Below are 16,381 nucleotides of genomic sequence, written 5' to 3' on the forward strand. Positions count from 1 at the left end.
AATTCTGAGGTGGGCTGAGATCGAGGAAGGATTTAAGCTGGTGGCAAAGGTTTTTGGGGTCTCTTTTTGGACTTCCGTTTTGGAGCAGATGCATCTCTTCTGGGATTTGAGGTTATCTGGCCTAGGCCTCTGGCCTAGGCACGTGTTTTTTCTTATTCTGTATTTTCTTTAACCTTTAACCTTTAATAAACCTCTAAAAAATATAATACTCCTTGCAGAGAGAAACTAATTTCTACCTGCCTCAGTCTCCCCATATTCCTAAATTTTAATCTTTACACTTGTCAAAGATACTGGAGTGGTTTGCCATTCCTTCTCCAGATCATTTTCCAGATGGGGAAATTGAGGCAAACAGGGTTAAGTGACTTACCCAGGGTCACCTTGCTAGTAAGTATCTGAGGTCAGATTTAAATTCAGGTCTTCCTGACTCTAGACCCAACACTTTATCCATGGTGCCATCTACCTGCTCCAATTACTCATAAGGAAAGGATGATACTTAGCTTATTTTTATCAATTTATCTTCTTCCCACCAAACACTAGACCATCATGAACTCTTTGTCAAAGTGAATAGCAAATAGAAATTGGGGAAGGCAGATTAAAATAGAGCAAAAACTAGAAGAATAGAGAATCTCTGGCTAGAAGTGAGATAAAATCTCTATTTAATCAAGGAGAAAGAGAATGATCTTCCCAAGGAGAGTCTACTCTTAACAGCTATTAGGGTTGCAAGCACAGGGAATCAGGGGACACATTGGGCCTATGCTGGTGAAACTATGGCACTCATGCCAGAGGGGACTGCTCTCTTCCCTCTCTCCCACTGTGCTAGAGGACATTTCTCCCATCACCCATCCCTCTGCTCAGCAGCCCAATGGGAGCACTTCCTCCCTCCCTTGCTTGGGGTAAGGGAGCAACTCACATTAGCGTGAGGGTTGCAGTTTGGGCACTCAGTCTCTAAAAGGTTCACCATCCCTGCAATTGGCCATCTTCCCACATCTGTGACTCCCGGGAAGCATGCTGTCCACCATTAAAAGTCTGAGCTTGTCTCTCACAGACATCCAACCATCTGAAGAAGCCCTTCCTTCCTCCATGGACATATGTAGTGGACACCTCAGCCATTCTCTCAGACAAATGGGAGTGAAGCCCCTTAAGAAGCAGCACTTGGAGCTGTCCATCAGGACACTGCCCAGCTGTTCTTAACCCAAGTGGATGGATGCAGGCTCCTATATATTTATACTAGTACAATAGCTAATGGCTTCCATTAACTCTAAAAGCTAGTAGAAAGAGCCCTAGATTTGCAGTCAAACATCTGGATTCAAATCCTCTCTATATTTTTAAACCCTTACTTTCTATTTAGTAACAACTCTAAGACAAAAGGGCAAGACCTAGACAAATGTGTTAAGTGACTTGCCCAAGGTCACACAGCTAGGAAATGTGTGAGGCCAGATTAGAATATAGGTCCTCCTGATTCCAGGTGCTCTATCCACTGAGCCACCTAGCTCTTCCCACCCAACCCCCCCACCCCGGTTCAAATTCTAACCCTGCTACTAATTATTTTATGACTTTGGGCAAGTTGGACTTTCTGGGCCTTGCCATCCAGATCCATGACAAAAGAGTTCTTTCTACCTCTAAAACCTAGACTCCTGAATTAAGCATTTCCTATGGGAAGGGCTCTATGCTGGTCTGTGGGGCAGATTAATCAGCATCATGGTCCAAACTGAACGTGGACACAGAGCTGTGGCAAAATCAGTTCTGATGTTGACCCTGCATGAGCCTGTCTGGTGTGCTGTTCATTTCATGGGAGATTTGTGAGAAGAGTGGGGAAAAAAGGACCTCTCCTTTCTCCCTCTCCAACCCATCCTTTATTGTTGCTGCCAGGTTAGTTTTTCTGCTCTTTTCACCACATCACTCCTCATCTGAGGAAGGAAGGAAGGAAGGAAGGAAGGAAGGAAGGAAGGAAGGAAGGAAGGAAGGAAGGAAGGAAGGAAGGAAGGAAGTCACTGACTTCCCAAAGCCTAAAAAAAAAAAATCCAAGTTCTTCAACCTGGAGAGCCTTCCAGAATTTAGGACCAAGTGTGATATAGAGAAAACAATCCTGAATTTAGAGATAGAAGAACTGATTTTTTCAGACCCTGGTTGTCATTTACTACCTGCTTAACCTTGGCCAAGACACACCATACCTTCCCACCAATTTTCTTTTTCTGTAAAACAAAAGGATTGGACCAGAGGATTGATCTAGCTCTAGCTCAGATGGGTAGCCCAGTGGATAGAGCTCTGGAGTTGGAGTCAGGAAGCTCTAAGGTCTAATGCCACTTCAGATACTTCCAATTTTCCTGGCCTTGGACAAATCATTTAACAGCAGTTAATCAGACTTGGTTTCCTCAACTGTAAAATGAGGATGATAATAATATCTGCCTCTCAGGGTTATTGTGAAAATAAAATCAGGTAACCTTGCCAGCTTTCAAGTGCTCCACAAAAAAGTGTCAGCTGTAATTGTTATTATCCTGTGAGTAAATAAATACCTGACTCAGGTCAGGCAGAGGCTGGGTGCTAGGGATGCAGAGATGGAGCATGACATCGTCTCTGCCTTTACCGATCTTGCAAACTAATGAGAGAAATAAAGTTAGAGAGAGGCTTGTCTTGGTCATTGAGCTCTAAGAAACTCTGGAGGTGGGAGAGAATGTGCGGGAAATCAGGAGAGCCTTTATTATGGTGGGGATAGATGGGATGGGGAACCTACCTGGCCTTTTCCAGGGAGGAGGGGAATTCCAGGTGTGTTGGACAGACTGCAAGAATGCATGAAGGTGGGGAAGGGGAAGGGCCGGATCAGGGAACTGGAGCACTCCACGTTGGAGCATAGAATATATGAAGAAGAATACTGTGTAGGGGAAGCTGGTAGCACAGTAGTTAGAGTACCAGGCCTGGAGTCAGGAGGATCTGGGTTCAAATCAGGTCTCATACACTTTCTTAGCAAATCACTTAACCCTTAATGACTAGTACTTGCTATTCTTCTTTCTTAGAACTGATATGAAGTCAGAAAGTAAGCATTATTGGAGGCACCTGGATGGTTCAGTGGATTGAGAGCCAGACCTAGAGATGAGGAGGTCCTGGGTTCAAATCTGGCCTCATACACTTCCTAGCTATGTGACCCTGGGCAAGTCTGCCTTGGAACCAGTACATAGTATTGATTATAAAATGAAAGGCAAGGATTTTTTTTTAAAGAAAATAAGGGTTTTTTTTTTTAATGAGCAGTGTGAAATAAGGTTGAAGCATGAGCTTGTAGAAGACCTTGAATGTCAAATTAAGGAGTTTGTCCCATATTTGTTTAGTAATATAGAGCCACTGAAGGGTTTTGGAGCCAAGAAACAGGTCAGATCTAGGTCAAGAGAGAGACTAGATACAGGAAAGGGAAGCTGTGGCAGGTGGAGAATGGATTTTTTTAAACCACAGGGCATGGCCTTAACATTGAATCATAGATGCAAAGCTAAAAGAAGCTCAGGGGTCAGCCAGGCCATCCTCCTATTTTTGTTATTGTTCTTCAGTCATATCCAGCTCTTCGTGACCCATTTGGGGTTTTCTTAAAAGATACTGGAGTAATTCCCTTCTCCATCTCAGCAGGGTGAAGTAAGTTGCCCAAGGTCATACAGCTAACAAATCTCTGAGGCTGGATTTAAACTCAAGTCTTCTTGGATCCAGGCTCTGTGCTTTCTCCCCTACACCACCCAGCCTCCTTAAACCCATTTTTACTCATGAGGAAAGGGAGGCCAAGGAAGGTGCAGTGACTTGCCCAGGGTCACACAGTTAAGAAGTGTCTGAGGTGAGATTTGAACCCAGGACCTCCCATTTCTAGGTCTAGCTCTCAATCCACTGAGCCACCAGCTGCCCCTTGCAGGGTGGCTTATTAAAGAGATAGTACACCTCCAGAAAAGAAAGCAGTAAGCATGAAGACCCAGTTTTGCCCATTAAACTCATTGTCCTTTCTGACAGTATTACTGCACAGACAGAACAGGTAACGCTGTAGATGTAATTTGCCCAGATTTTAGTAAAGCATGTGACTAAGTTTCTCCCACCTTGCATGTGGAACAGAGTGTGTAGGGAATTTCAGAACTGGTTAAGTGGCCAAATTCCAAGAACAGCCCTTAATAGTTCTGTGTCCGTTTGGAATGAGTCTCTGGCAGAGGGCCTCCGAGCTCTGTCCTTGTCCCCGGGACATTTAACATCTTACCCAGCCAGTGGATAGAGGCATGTCAGACAGAGCTGCGATGTGCCCTTTTGTTTCTCTTACCCATTTCTCTTCATTCCAGAGAATGGCATGAGATGGTATTGGGAAAGGACAATGATGAGTTTTTAAAAAAGCATCAATAAGGGGGAAGCTGGGTGGCTCAGTGGATTGACAGCCAGGCCTAGAGACAAGAGGTCCTGGGTTCAAATCTGGCCTCAGACACTACCTAATTGTGTGACCCTGGGTGAGTCACTTGACCCCCATGGCCTAGCCCTTACCACTCTTCTGCCTTGGAACCAATACATAGTATTGATTCTAAGATGGAAGGTAAGGGTTTAAAAATAAATAAATAAAAAGCATCAATAGAAATGTTTTACTGTATCGACGTCATACAGATCAAATTTGCAAATGTCATGGTGGTGGGAGGTCTGGCGGCGTGTTTAGGGTCTTAGAGTCAGAATCCAAGAAAATCCTGACAGGCCAGATCTAATAAGATTAAGTTGAATACATGTTTCAAATCTTCTATCTGGATTTTTTTTTTAAATCAACTTCATAAGTACAAATAACTAAGTGCAGGATGGAGAGGCATGACTCTGTCTGAAAAATATCTGTGATCTCCAGAGAATTCTCAGAGCAATATAAATCAATAGGGGTATGGCAGCCAGAAAAGCTAATGGAACCCCAGGGCACATTAGAGTAGGATGTGTTCGGATCTGTGCACCACATATTTATTTAAAACCCTTACCTTCAATCTTAGAATCGGTTCCAAAGCTGAAGAGCTGTAAGGGCTAAGCAGCGGAGGTTAAATGACTCACTCAGGCTCACACGGCCTGGAAGTGTCTGAGGCCACATTTGAACCCAGGACCTCCTGTCTCTGGGCCTGGCTCTCTATTCAAATCTGGACTCAGATACTTCCCAGCTGTGTGACCCTGGGCAAGTCCCTCAACCCCCATTACCTAGCCCTTACCTCTCTTCTGCCTTGGAACCCATATACAGTATTGAGGCAGAAAAAGTATCTAAGGCAGAAATAAAAAGGATAGAGCTGTTTAGTCTGGAATGAGGAGATGTGTTGGAGGCAAATAGGGAATAGACTCCATAGTGATCTTGACATATTTAGAAAGGTGATCCCATGAGAGGTAAATCTGACTCCTGATGGCCTTGGGTCCGATGGGAGGAAAAGCTTCTTAGCCATCAGTTATCCAAAAGTGGAATGTGCTGCCTGAAGAGAGAGTGGACTCTCTTACGGGAGATCTTGTAGTGAAAGCTGAATGACTACTTGATGGGAACATTATCGAAGAGATCTTCTTCAAATCCGGGTTGTACATAATATCAGAGATCTCTTCCAGCTAGGACTGAGAGGCACTGACGGTTTTTCATTTTCAGTGTAGTGAGGTGCTCAGACCTGAACTTTAGGTAGACTATGTGGACAGCTTTAGAGTTAGGCTCTGTCCCCTGTCCACCTTCTCTTCCTTTCCCCAGGAATATCCCCACCCTCTCCTTCTCCACATTCCTGGGTCCTGGTTCTCTATCACACCCTGAGTGCTCCGTTTGGTGATGGTGTATATCTTCCCAATCCTCCTTGGGCCACTCTTGGGGGCTGAGTGTGGAGGGCTCCTCTACATTGAGAACTGGCCCTGACCAAAGCAAGTCAAGCTTCGGCTGAGGCTTCGCTGGTTCTCCTGGTCTCAATCTCTCCAGTGGCTTCTTTTTTTTCCTGTGTGTTTACATCCCATAGACATCAGGGTCTCCGTCTTCTGAGGCCCCAATCACTTTCCTGAGATACCCTCAGTTTTAGAGTCCTGTTTTAGAGTCCAGATGTCATTTTCATGCATTTGTAATGGTGTTCTGGTCCCAGCCACCAAAACTGGACCTTCTCTGTACCCCTTTGTCCCATACTCAAGAGTGAATAGAGGAGGGTATCCAGTGGATAGAGGAGAGAGGTTCAAATTTGGGTGCCCCTGGACAAGTCACTTAATCCCTATTGCCAGCCCTTGCTACTCCTCTGCCTTAGAACCAATAGAATCAATATTGATTCTAAGATGGAAGGTAAGGAAAAGAAGAAAGAAAGGAAAGAGAAAGAGAAAGAAAGAAAGAAAGAAAGAAAGAAAGAAAGAAAGAAAGAAAGAAAGAAAGAAAGAAAGAAAGAAAGAAAGAAAGAAAGAAAGAAAGAAAGAAAGAAAGAAAGAAAGAAAGAAAGAAAGAAAGAAAGAAAGAAAGAAAGAAAGAAAGAAAGAAAGAAAGAAAGAAGAGGAAGAGGAGGAAGGAAGGAAGGAGCAGGAGTAGGGTCAGCTAGGTGCGCAGTGGATAGAGAGCCAGTCCTGGAGACAGGAGGTCCTGGGTTCAAATCTGGCCTCAGATAATTTCCAGCTGTGTGACCCTGGACAAGTCACTTATCCCCCATAGCCTAGCCCTTACCACTCTTCTGCCTTGGAACCATTACACAGTATTGATTCTAAGATGGAAGGTAAGGGTTTAAAAAAAAATCCAGGAAAGGAGTCAGCCTTTTTTCACTTACCCACAGGTAGTTCTAAGGGAAAAATCCAAGAGCAGTCCGAGGTCCCAAGCTGGAGCTCCTTCAAGATCAAGTGCAAGGCAAGAGACCTCATCACAGGAAGTTCTTGGCATTTTTAAAGACCTTTCCTTTTCGTCACTTCCTGTGACTTCCTTCCATTTTATGTGTACCAATTATAGCTAAAGCTTTGCTTAGAACTGCCCAGGGGGAAGTCAGATTCTGATTCATCACCCACTATTGCACACGTGGGTTACAGACCTCCCCCACTCAAGTGTAAGTGGAGTGTATACACTTCTGGTGATTAAATCTAAAAATGGGCAGGGGAGAGTTAATCCCATCTTCACAAGACTGAGGTATAGAGAAATGGGTTGACTTGCTCAGGATTCCAGAGCAACAGAACCATTTGGGTGCAGCTAGCCTGTGCCATAGTGCACAGAATCCTGGGCCCAGGAGTCAGGGAGACTCATCTGGAGTTCAAATCTGGCCTCAGATACCTACCAGCTGTGTGGCCCTGGACGAGTCACTTAACCCTATTTGTCTCAGTTTTCTCATCTGTCAAATGAACTAGAGGAAGAAACAGCAAACCACTCCAGTATCTTTGCTAAAAAAAACCTTAAAAATAGATTCTGTGTGATAATACATGTATAACCCAGTGGAATAGCTTGTCAGCTCCAGGAGGGGGGAGGAAAGAGGGAAAGGAGACCCCCTAAATCCTGTAGCCTTGGAAAAATATTTTTGTGAAATGATATTAAAAAAAAAAAAGAAAACCCTAAATGGGATCAAGAAGAGTCGGACACTTCTGAACAACTACCGAACAATAACAGCAACAGCAGAGCCTGAGCTCCCGGATCAGGGCTGGAAGCCTGCTGGGGAAAGATTCCCAGGTAGGTAGCCTCACCGAGCCTCCGAGGGGATGGGCAGGCAGTGGCATCGAGCTCAGGTGACCAGCCAAGTGTCTGGCAGCTCCCCCGAGGGCCAGGTACCCGACACCTGTGAGCTATGGAGAGACGACAATATGAGCTGCGTCCTGCCCCATCCTGCTAAGGGAAACAGGGTGTGCTCTGTGTGCCCCGCCAGGAAACAGGCCACTTGAGCAGGCCTCTTTTGTCCAGCTGTGAGAAAGGAGCTCCTTCAGCCAGAACTGCCTGGCGTGTGAGGAGTGGGAGGGGGCCGGGGGTGAAGGACGCTAACGCTGAGCAGGGGATCTTCCCCACCGCCTGGGGACTCCTGGGTCAGATTGCAGCTTTCTGTGCCATCTTTGCCCAGTTCCCTAGTTTCTCTTTGGCTGGCAGTGGTCAGATGCGGAGGCCTGTGTCATCTCTCTTGTGCTCTCCCCTTGGCTTGAGCGTCCCGAGCCTGCTGTCCCCTCGCTCCTAGCCCTGGAGGGGAGGCCAGAGGCTGTGGGATTTCTGCACCGTTGAGAAAGGGGATTTCCCTCAGACCAAGGAAGCAGAGCTAAGCCACGGCGAGGAACCTGGATTCATTGAGGGGGAAACTGTCCTGCTTTTGTACGGGGCTCGGGCCCTGCGGATGGAGCTTCAATACCTCCCATCTTCCCAGGGATTAGATGGATCTGGAGGCTTTCCAGGCTGTCGTGGTTACTCCGGCAGGCTACCACTTAAAACTAAAGAACGAATGAATGAGAAGTTATTGAGGCTGGACACCCTGCTAGAGGCTGGGGATATACATTCAGAACGGAGATCCTCCCTGACGCGATGAAGCTTTTTTGTGGTCCCGTCATGCCAGCTATCCGTGCGGTTTTCTTGGCAAGGACACGACAGTGGTTTGCCATTTCCTTCCCCGTGGATCCTTTTGTCAGGCCGTCAGAAGTGGCATAAAAGTTAAGGTCACACAGCTAGGAAGTGTCTGAGGTTACATCTGACCTCAGATCTTCCTGACTCTAGGCCTAACACGCTATCCACTGAGCTACCTAGCCATCCCAGGCATACCGAAGTTAAGTGGCTTGTCCTTGGTCACCCAGCCAGGACGTGCCTGAGGCTGGATTTGAACTCGGGGCTTCCTGACTCTAGGCCCAGTGCTCTTACCCACCTGCCTCTTACAACGCTTACATTTTAATAACGTATTGACTTCAATGGGAGGAGGGGAAACTTGGTTTGCAAAGCCTGGGAAGGGTGAGTGGGGCCGTGGGAAAGTCTAAGGAGCCCCGGCTGCCCTGGTCAGATCTCATTCCAGAGTATTGTGCTCTGTTTGGGGTACCGTTTTTTAGGAAGGACATTAATAAATTGAAGTGTGGCCCTACTAGAATAACCCAATCAAAGAGCCCTTCCCGTGCAAAAGTCCCTTTAAGGAACTGGAAAGTTTAAAGACGAGAACATGGGGCATGAGGGCAGGATGAGAGCCATCTAAGTATTTGAAGGACTGCCATAGGAAAGAGTTATCGGACTTATTCTGCTTGACCCCAGAGAGCTGAATTCAAGCCATGAATGAAAGTTGTAGAGAGGCAGGTTTTAGTTCAGTCTAAGGAAAAATGGGAATCGCAGGATCATTAATTTTTTTTTAAACCTTTACCTCCTATCTTAAAAACGTAACTATCAGCTCCAGGGCAGAAGAGCAGGAAGGGCTGAGAGTTAAGTGACTTGCCCAGGGTCACTCAGCTAGGAAGTGTCTGAGGCCAAATTTGAACCCAGGATCTCCCATCTCTAAGCCTGGCTCCCTATCCAATGAGCCACCCAGCTGCCCCCAGTAAATTGTAACTTCTTAACAAAATCCCAAGGCAGAATTGTTGGCGTTGGAAGCCTTCTCTAAAAGAGTTCAGTTTGTTGAAGATGTTATAGTGTGGAATAAAAGATTAGGCTAGAGCACTGTTTTCCAACTCAAATAGCAACAGTCCAGTGGCCTGTCTGTTGAGTTAGAAAACCACAAATTATCTGTGTTATATTTTATTCTTATTTATTGTGTTCAACATTTTCCATTTGCATTTTAATCTGGTTCTGTTGTACTCCAGAGTTTTGCTGGCCTGTGGGCCTCCCTCTCTCCGTCTCTACCAAATACCTTTTCCTTTCCCTTCAGGCCAGCTGGATTCCTTAACCTTTCTTTTCAAAAGTCACAGACTTCACCACCCATTTTAGCTAGCCCCTTCTCTGCCCTAGGTCCCCCTACCCTACCTCAGGTTTCTCCCCCCCTTTTTAAAGATAATCCTTACCTTCTGTCTTGGAATCAATTCTGTGTATTGGTTCCTAGGTAGAAGAGCAGTAAGGGATAGGCAATGGGGATTAAGTGACTTGCCCAGGGTCACACAGCTGGGAAGTGTCTGAGGTCAGATTTGAACCCAGGACCTCCTGTCTCTAGGCCTGACTCTCCATCCACTGAGCCACCCAGCTGTTCCCTGCCCCAGTCCCTTTTATGCCCTAAGCAGACAGGCATTCTTCGGCTTCATCCCTTTAAGGCTGGAGTGGACCTAGCTTTCAGTCAGAGAAGAGACAAGTAGCCGATGAGGAACAGGAGGGGAAGAGACCCACCACCCCAGGAAGGGCAGGGCTGAGCAAGAAGAGGCCGGGAGAAGGAGGCTGTGGTCCTGCCTCTGCTGCCTTTGAGGCCTGGGCAGAATCGGGTGTCTGGGCTCTGTCCTTCCACGTATGCATCCCCCATCTGGAAGAGTCACGGGCCCTGGGGCTCTCTACCTACAAGGATGGCTCTTTCCTGGCCTGTCTCTGCCCCCCCCCCAGCCTGCTGCGCCCCGGCCTGGCCCTGCTGGCATGGCTTGCGTGTGTGCATGCCCACCACAGTCCCCGCGGGTCCTCAGTGCCGTGCGCCCGTCCATCGCTGCGTGCACGTCGCTGCCCCGCCGTGTGCCGCCTCCGTGACGCCTGTGTCTGTGTCTCTCTACATGCGTGTTAGTAGTGTCCGTCTGTCTTGTCTCCCCCTTTAGACGGAAAGCACAGTGCCCCGTGCCACCGGGCTCTCAGTGGATATGGCCGATGTGACGGTTGGTGAGATTGGCCGCTGGGCCGCGGGGGCAGGGAGCCCCGGCTTGGTGCCGGCTCCTGCTTCGGGGACTCCCTCCTCAGGGAAGCAGAAGCAGAAGCCCGGCGTGTGCCGTCGGGGCTCAGGGAGAGGGGCTCACCCGGTCTGAGCACGACCCAGGGAGGTAGCCTGAGGGGGAGGCCCACAAAGGGCTCTGGTCTGGGAGTCAGGAGGTCCTGGTTCTGCTCGCCCGTCTGTCCTCGCTCAGTGTGTGTGTGAGCTTCCTAGCCAGTCCCCTCTCCCTGGGCGTGCGCGCGCCTTTGTGTCGGGGAAGGAGCTGGACAAGTCCGGGGCTGCAGGCGTGGCTCTGCAGCCACTGAACCTGAGCCGCCACTTCCTCATCTATGAAATGGGGAGAGCTGGATTCCGGAGCCACTGAGGCTCCTTCCCGCTCTGCGGTTCTAGAATGATTTGGCCGGGGACAGGGAGCAGTCCCAAAGGAGGCTTGTCTTTAAATACATTTCTCAGGCTGAGGCAGCAGGGGCCTCCTCCGCCCAGGGCGCGCTCAGCCCTAGGGTAAGCCAGGGGCCCTGTCCAAGGCCCGAAGGGGTGAGAGGAGCTGAGGCAGCCATGCCAGGCGGTGGCCCCAGCGAGAGGATGACCTGGCCAGGGCCGGCCCTGCCCTCGGCCGTCCCAACCCGCCCTTTCTCCTCAGCCGCGGCACCCATCCCGCCCCTCACCAGGACCCGCAGCCTCATGGCCATGTCCCTGCCTGGGAGCCGAAGGCCCTCCACGGGATCTCGCAGGTAAGTTACTTCTTCCGGCTGGTGCCCTGCTTTCCCGCTTCCAGACTGAGGAACTGGGGGTGGAGGGGAGGTCTTGTATGGACTGGCCACTGGTCCCCGGCCCCTCACTGACATGGCAACCACGGCAATGTGACTGTGGGGAACTGGCTTTGCCCCAGTGTCCATAGCTGTCAAGGGATTGCATTAGGTAATATTCAAGGCCCCTTCCGGCTCTAAAATGTGAGGGTCTCATTTCAGCTGATTCCAGCCCCCTCTGCCTCTCTCAGGTTTTCTGTCTGTCTTTTGACCCCTCCAGGACTCTCCTTTCTCCCCCTCAGTCTCCACCTTGTCTGCCTTCTGCCTCCCCCTTTTGGTCTCTCTTTCTCCCTATCCCCCCTATTTGTTTTCCCCTGTTTATAGCTCTCTCTGGGTCTCTCTTCTTCTTCCTGTTTCCCTCCGTCTCTCTTTCCTCCTTCACCTTCCCTTTCTGCCCTTTCCTCCTCTGTCTCCACCTTTTTCTAGCTGTCTCCCTTTCTTCTCCCTGTCTCATCCCTTCTTTCTCCCCTTCTGTGTCAGCCCCTCTCTTTTTCTCGCCCCCCCCCCCAAGATAAAGTGAACATTGGCCTCTACAAGTCCACCTTGGCTTCACTGGACAAACTTGCTCTGCATCCAGGGGCAGGAGTCACTGCCTCTCTGAACTTCAGTTTCCCATTCTGTAAAATGGGGATAATGCCTGCCCTTGGAGAAGGGAGATCTCCATGGTGCTGGACTGAGAGAGAACAGGCCGGAGAGTCAGGAGATCTGGCTTTGAGTCCCAGTTCTGCATACCGGCCACCTTGGATGCTACCTTCTCTCTCTGGATCTCCATCTGGGAAATGGGAGAGCTGGATTAGACAGGGGTGATACTAAGAATAGCTGAGCTCTGAGGGGACGCTGGATGTTGGGGGACGCTCTTCTGAATGACATGAAGAGAGCACCACTCAGTAATCTGGGGACACGTTTTCTTGCTCAGCCATTGTCCTGGCTTTGTGACCTGGAATGTGTCTCCTCTCTCAGAGCCATTAGAAAAATGAAAGGGTTGGATTAGGCGATCTCTGGGGTCCCTTCTAGCTCTGATATACTCATTCTTTCTGTTTAGGTAATGGGAATAAAGAAGGGCTGGTTCTATGTAAGGAGGCCTGGCCTCCACTTTGTCTTCCAACTTGACTTGGATTTCCACTGTCTGTTCTGTCGCCCCTGTCTGTATATCCCCCCATGATCGCCCCACAGCCGGGGGCTGTATGGACGAAATGGGCTGGCCGTGTTCTCTCAATGTTCACCATCCTCTGACACCCAGCTTGGGCCTCCACCTCTTCTTCCTGCCTCCAGGCGTACCTCACCCCCCGTGAGCATGCGGGATACCTATGGTACCTCCTCACTCAGCAGCAGCAGCAACTCTGGCTCCTATAAGGGCAGTGACAGCAGCCCCACGCCAAGGTAACTGCCCCTACCTCACTGTCCCTTCCCCATCCTGGGCCTGGCACCCTAGTGATGGGTGTCCTAGCTTTCTTGTCACTCATCCACCACTATTCAGCTGTGTGACCCTGGGCAAGTCCTTTCCTCTCACTGAGCCTTCATTTCTCTAAAATGAGAATAATGATTCCCTCTCTATAGAACCGTTGAGGCCCAAATTAAATCATTGTCATTACACAGTAAAGGGATTTGGGCTCTCGAGAAAAGCAGAGCCTAATGGGAGGGGAGTGGGAGGAGAGGAGGGAAAGAATATGAATCATGTAACCATGGAAAAATTCTCTTAATCAATTAAATAAAAATTTTAAAATAATTAAAAAAATAAAAGCAGAACCTAAAAAAACTGGAACTAGATAACATGAGAGCCTGGGTGGGAGATAGAATCAGAAGTGGGTATTGAGTGACCTGGAGGGGCTCCATTCTCTTGTGCATCGCACAAAGAGGCCTCTTCCCCTTCCAACTGGTGGGGTTGGACGCCTGGGCCAGCAAGAGAGCAAGCTACCCATGGACTGTTGGGCATGAATGTAATCCACACACCTGGCCGCCCCCTGCTACCTTGGTTGGCACTGAGGTGTTTGGGTCCAGTGACCAGAACCAGCTAGTGTATGTGTCTGTGTGCCCACGTGTGTTAACATGGACATGTAAGTATACATGTGCACACACATGTGAATGGTAAGTGTGTGAGCTGTCTGTACTCCTCTTTGTGCATGTGAATGAATAGATGCACGTTTGTTCATGCATCTGTGTGCGTGTGAATAGGTACGTGTGCCGAGGTATATGCAGGTGAGTCTCTGCACTTACGTGTCACAAGAAGGTTATGGGTAGAGAATCGTGATGAAGGGAAGGAGATGGCTGTGATTGGGGGGAGCCTGCCACCGCACACCCGTAGGTCCCTGCTAGGGTCCCACCTCCCCTAAGCTGAACGGCTTGCCAGATAGCACAAGGACAATTGCCCCCATTTATTGAAGATGAAAATGAAGTTCAAAGAGGAGAAGTCAGTCATTTTCCTGAGGTCTCCCAGCCTGTCGGTGGTCCATTATGTCCTCGAAGGTGGTATGGAGTAGGGGGAGCTGACCTGGCATATTGGCAGACCCTCCAGGGGTCATCAGCTCTGGAGTTAGGGTTGACAAAATGGAGAGACAGCCACTGACCAGCCACCCCATCTTCCAGACGCTCGATGAAGTACACCTTGTGCAGTGATAATCATGGCATCAAGCCCCCAACTCCAGAGCAGTACCTGACGCCCCTGCAGCAAAAGGAAGTCTGCATCCGGCACCTGAGGGCTCGGCTGAAAGACACACAGGATCGTCTCCAAGACAGGTGAGTGGGTGCTGCGAGGCGGTGAGGTGGCGCCCCAGGGTGGGACGGGTCTGACCTTCGGCCCGCTCTATTCTGAGCAGCAGGAGTCACCCTTTGAGCCAACAGAAGTAGGTGGGAACCCTCTTGGCTTTCAACCCCTTTTTTCCATTCATTAATTCATTCAAGAAGGTAAGTACTTACTATATGGAGGACCAGGTTAGAGGAAAAATTTTTAAAAGATGATTAAAATAAGGCAGCTTGGTAGCCCAGTGGATAGAGAGACAGGCCCAGAGAAGGGAAGTCCTGGGTTCAAATATGGCCTCAGACACTTCCTAGCTGTGTGACCCTGGGCAAGTCACTTAACTCCCATTGCCTGGCCCTTCTGCCTTGGAACTGATACACAATACTGATTCTAAGACAGAAGGTAAGGGATTTTTTAAAAGGAAGCTTTTTTTTTGCTCAATATAAGAAAGCATTTTAAGCATTCAAGCCATCCAGAATAGTTGCCTTGGGAAGTAGAGAATTCTAGAGGTCTTCAGAAGGGTGGACTGGGGTTTTGAGAGGAGGATGTTTTAGACTTTAACTACAGGGATCAGGAAGGCCTTCTTTAGGGGAAAGGGGGCATGATTCTGAACATGGGGGCTGATATGAGCAAAATACAGAAAGCTGAGAAAGTGCTAAGTGCTTTCCATTTTGTAGCTGTAACTGGATTTGAATATAGCTCCCATTTTTCCTTATCTCTCCAATCTTAGGAAGCAGGTCAAGAGTCAAGTCACCCAACCTAGGAAGTGACTAAAGACATATTCCCTTCCCTAGGATCCTCCAGGCACCTAAGTCCTGAACCCACTGCAGACCCACCCCCCTTCCCATCCCTGCCATTTCAGTTGGATGGTCTTTTTCTTCTTCCCTGGCATGACAGCCTCTTTTGCCACCTCACTATAGTCCCATTGCCCCCATCCCTTTATCATTTCTTCAGATCAACATTTCTCTCTGTGTAGGGGCCTTGGAATGGAACCATTCAGGAGTAGGCTTGGGCAGACATCAAGATGGCAGGGATAAAGTGCTAGTGTTTCCTTCCTGGGCTCCTCCACTTTGGTGGGAAACCTGGGAGGTTTCCACTAACTTCCCTTGGGTCTCATTCTGTGTCTGTGCTACCTCCACAATCCTCCTGTGGGCCTGCTTCTTTTACCCCTTATTTCTTTAAAACTCAGTCATGTGGCCAGTCCCCAGGGCCATCTTTGACCCAAAGGAGCTTTCTAATTGTTTCAAGTTCTCCTCTGAAGCTTCATAGTTCCATCTAGGGATTTGGTGACTTGTTTCTGGGTGCCCCTCATGGTGCACTGGGAAGAATATAACCTCTTGAGACATGAGACCTGGGTTCAAACCCCTATTCTACTTCTTACCACCCATATGACATTGGACAAGTCACTTAACCTTTGAACTTCATTTTCCTCATCTATAAAAATGAGACACTTGGGCTAGATGATCATAATTATACTACTAGTAGTTCATATTTCTATAGCACCCTCAATGTGCCAGGAACGTTACAAATATCTCATTTTATCCTCACAGCAATCCTGGCAGGTAGCTGTTGTTATTGTTCCCATTTTATAATTGAAGAAACTGAGGCAAACAGAATTTAAATGACTAGGATCACCCAGCTAATAAGTGTCTGTGGCTGGAATGTGGCCTAGCACTCTGTCTGACAAAATGACCTTGGGATTTGAATGTAGCTCCCATTTTTCCTCATCTCTCCAATCCCAAGAAGCAGGTCAAGTGAGCCAAGTCACCCAGCCTAGGAAGTGACTAAAGACACATTCCCTTCCCTTGTATCCACTGGGGGAATCCAACATGGACATGGCTCCAAAGTAAGTTAAAAGTGATTTCAGGAAGGGGAAGAGCCATCACTGGAGAGACCTTGTGTAGGAGGCAACACCTAAGCTGCGCCTTAAAAGATGCTAATGATTTGTGGAGAGCCTAGGGATGGTAGCTGGAGATGGAATGCTCTGTCAGGGGAACCACAAGTATGCCAGACAAAGAGAGACCTTCTCCCCCAGCCCCTGCCAACAGATACTGCTCACTGCTAGTCAGGAATTTCAGCATGAAGTTCTCTTAGTCATCTTCTGTTCCTCTGCCCAT

General features: G+C 48.6%; 1 protein-coding gene across 12 annotated transcripts in view; it reads left to right on the forward strand.

The window, feature by feature from the left end:
- SNPH (syntaphilin) overlaps positions 1 to 16,381 on the forward strand; it is a 47,251-nt gene that overhangs the window by 21,048 nt on the left and 9,822 nt on the right. Inside the window, exons 3-6 of one of the 12 annotated variants that reach the window (XM_001367268.5) lie at positions 10,615 to 10,671; positions 11,178 to 11,455; positions 12,803 to 12,910; positions 14,114 to 14,263. In XM_001367268.5, the coding sequence (XP_001367305.4) occupies positions 10,657 to 10,671; positions 11,178 to 11,455; positions 12,803 to 12,910; positions 14,114 to 14,263 (551 nt within the window). In that variant the 5' untranslated portion in view covers positions 10,615 to 10,656. Of the gene's footprint in view, positions 1 to 6,476; positions 11,456 to 12,703; positions 12,911 to 14,113; positions 14,264 to 16,381 lie in introns of those variants that run through there. The other 11 variants (XM_007474507.3, XM_056811994.1, XM_056811996.1 and 8 more) reach the window with 11 other exon arrangements.

Source organism: Monodelphis domestica, chromosome 1 (assembly GCF_027887165.1).
Source record: "Monodelphis domestica isolate mMonDom1 chromosome 1, mMonDom1.pri, whole genome shotgun sequence".
Classification (NCBI taxonomy): domain Eukaryota; kingdom Metazoa; phylum Chordata; class Mammalia; order Didelphimorphia; family Didelphidae; genus Monodelphis; species Monodelphis domestica.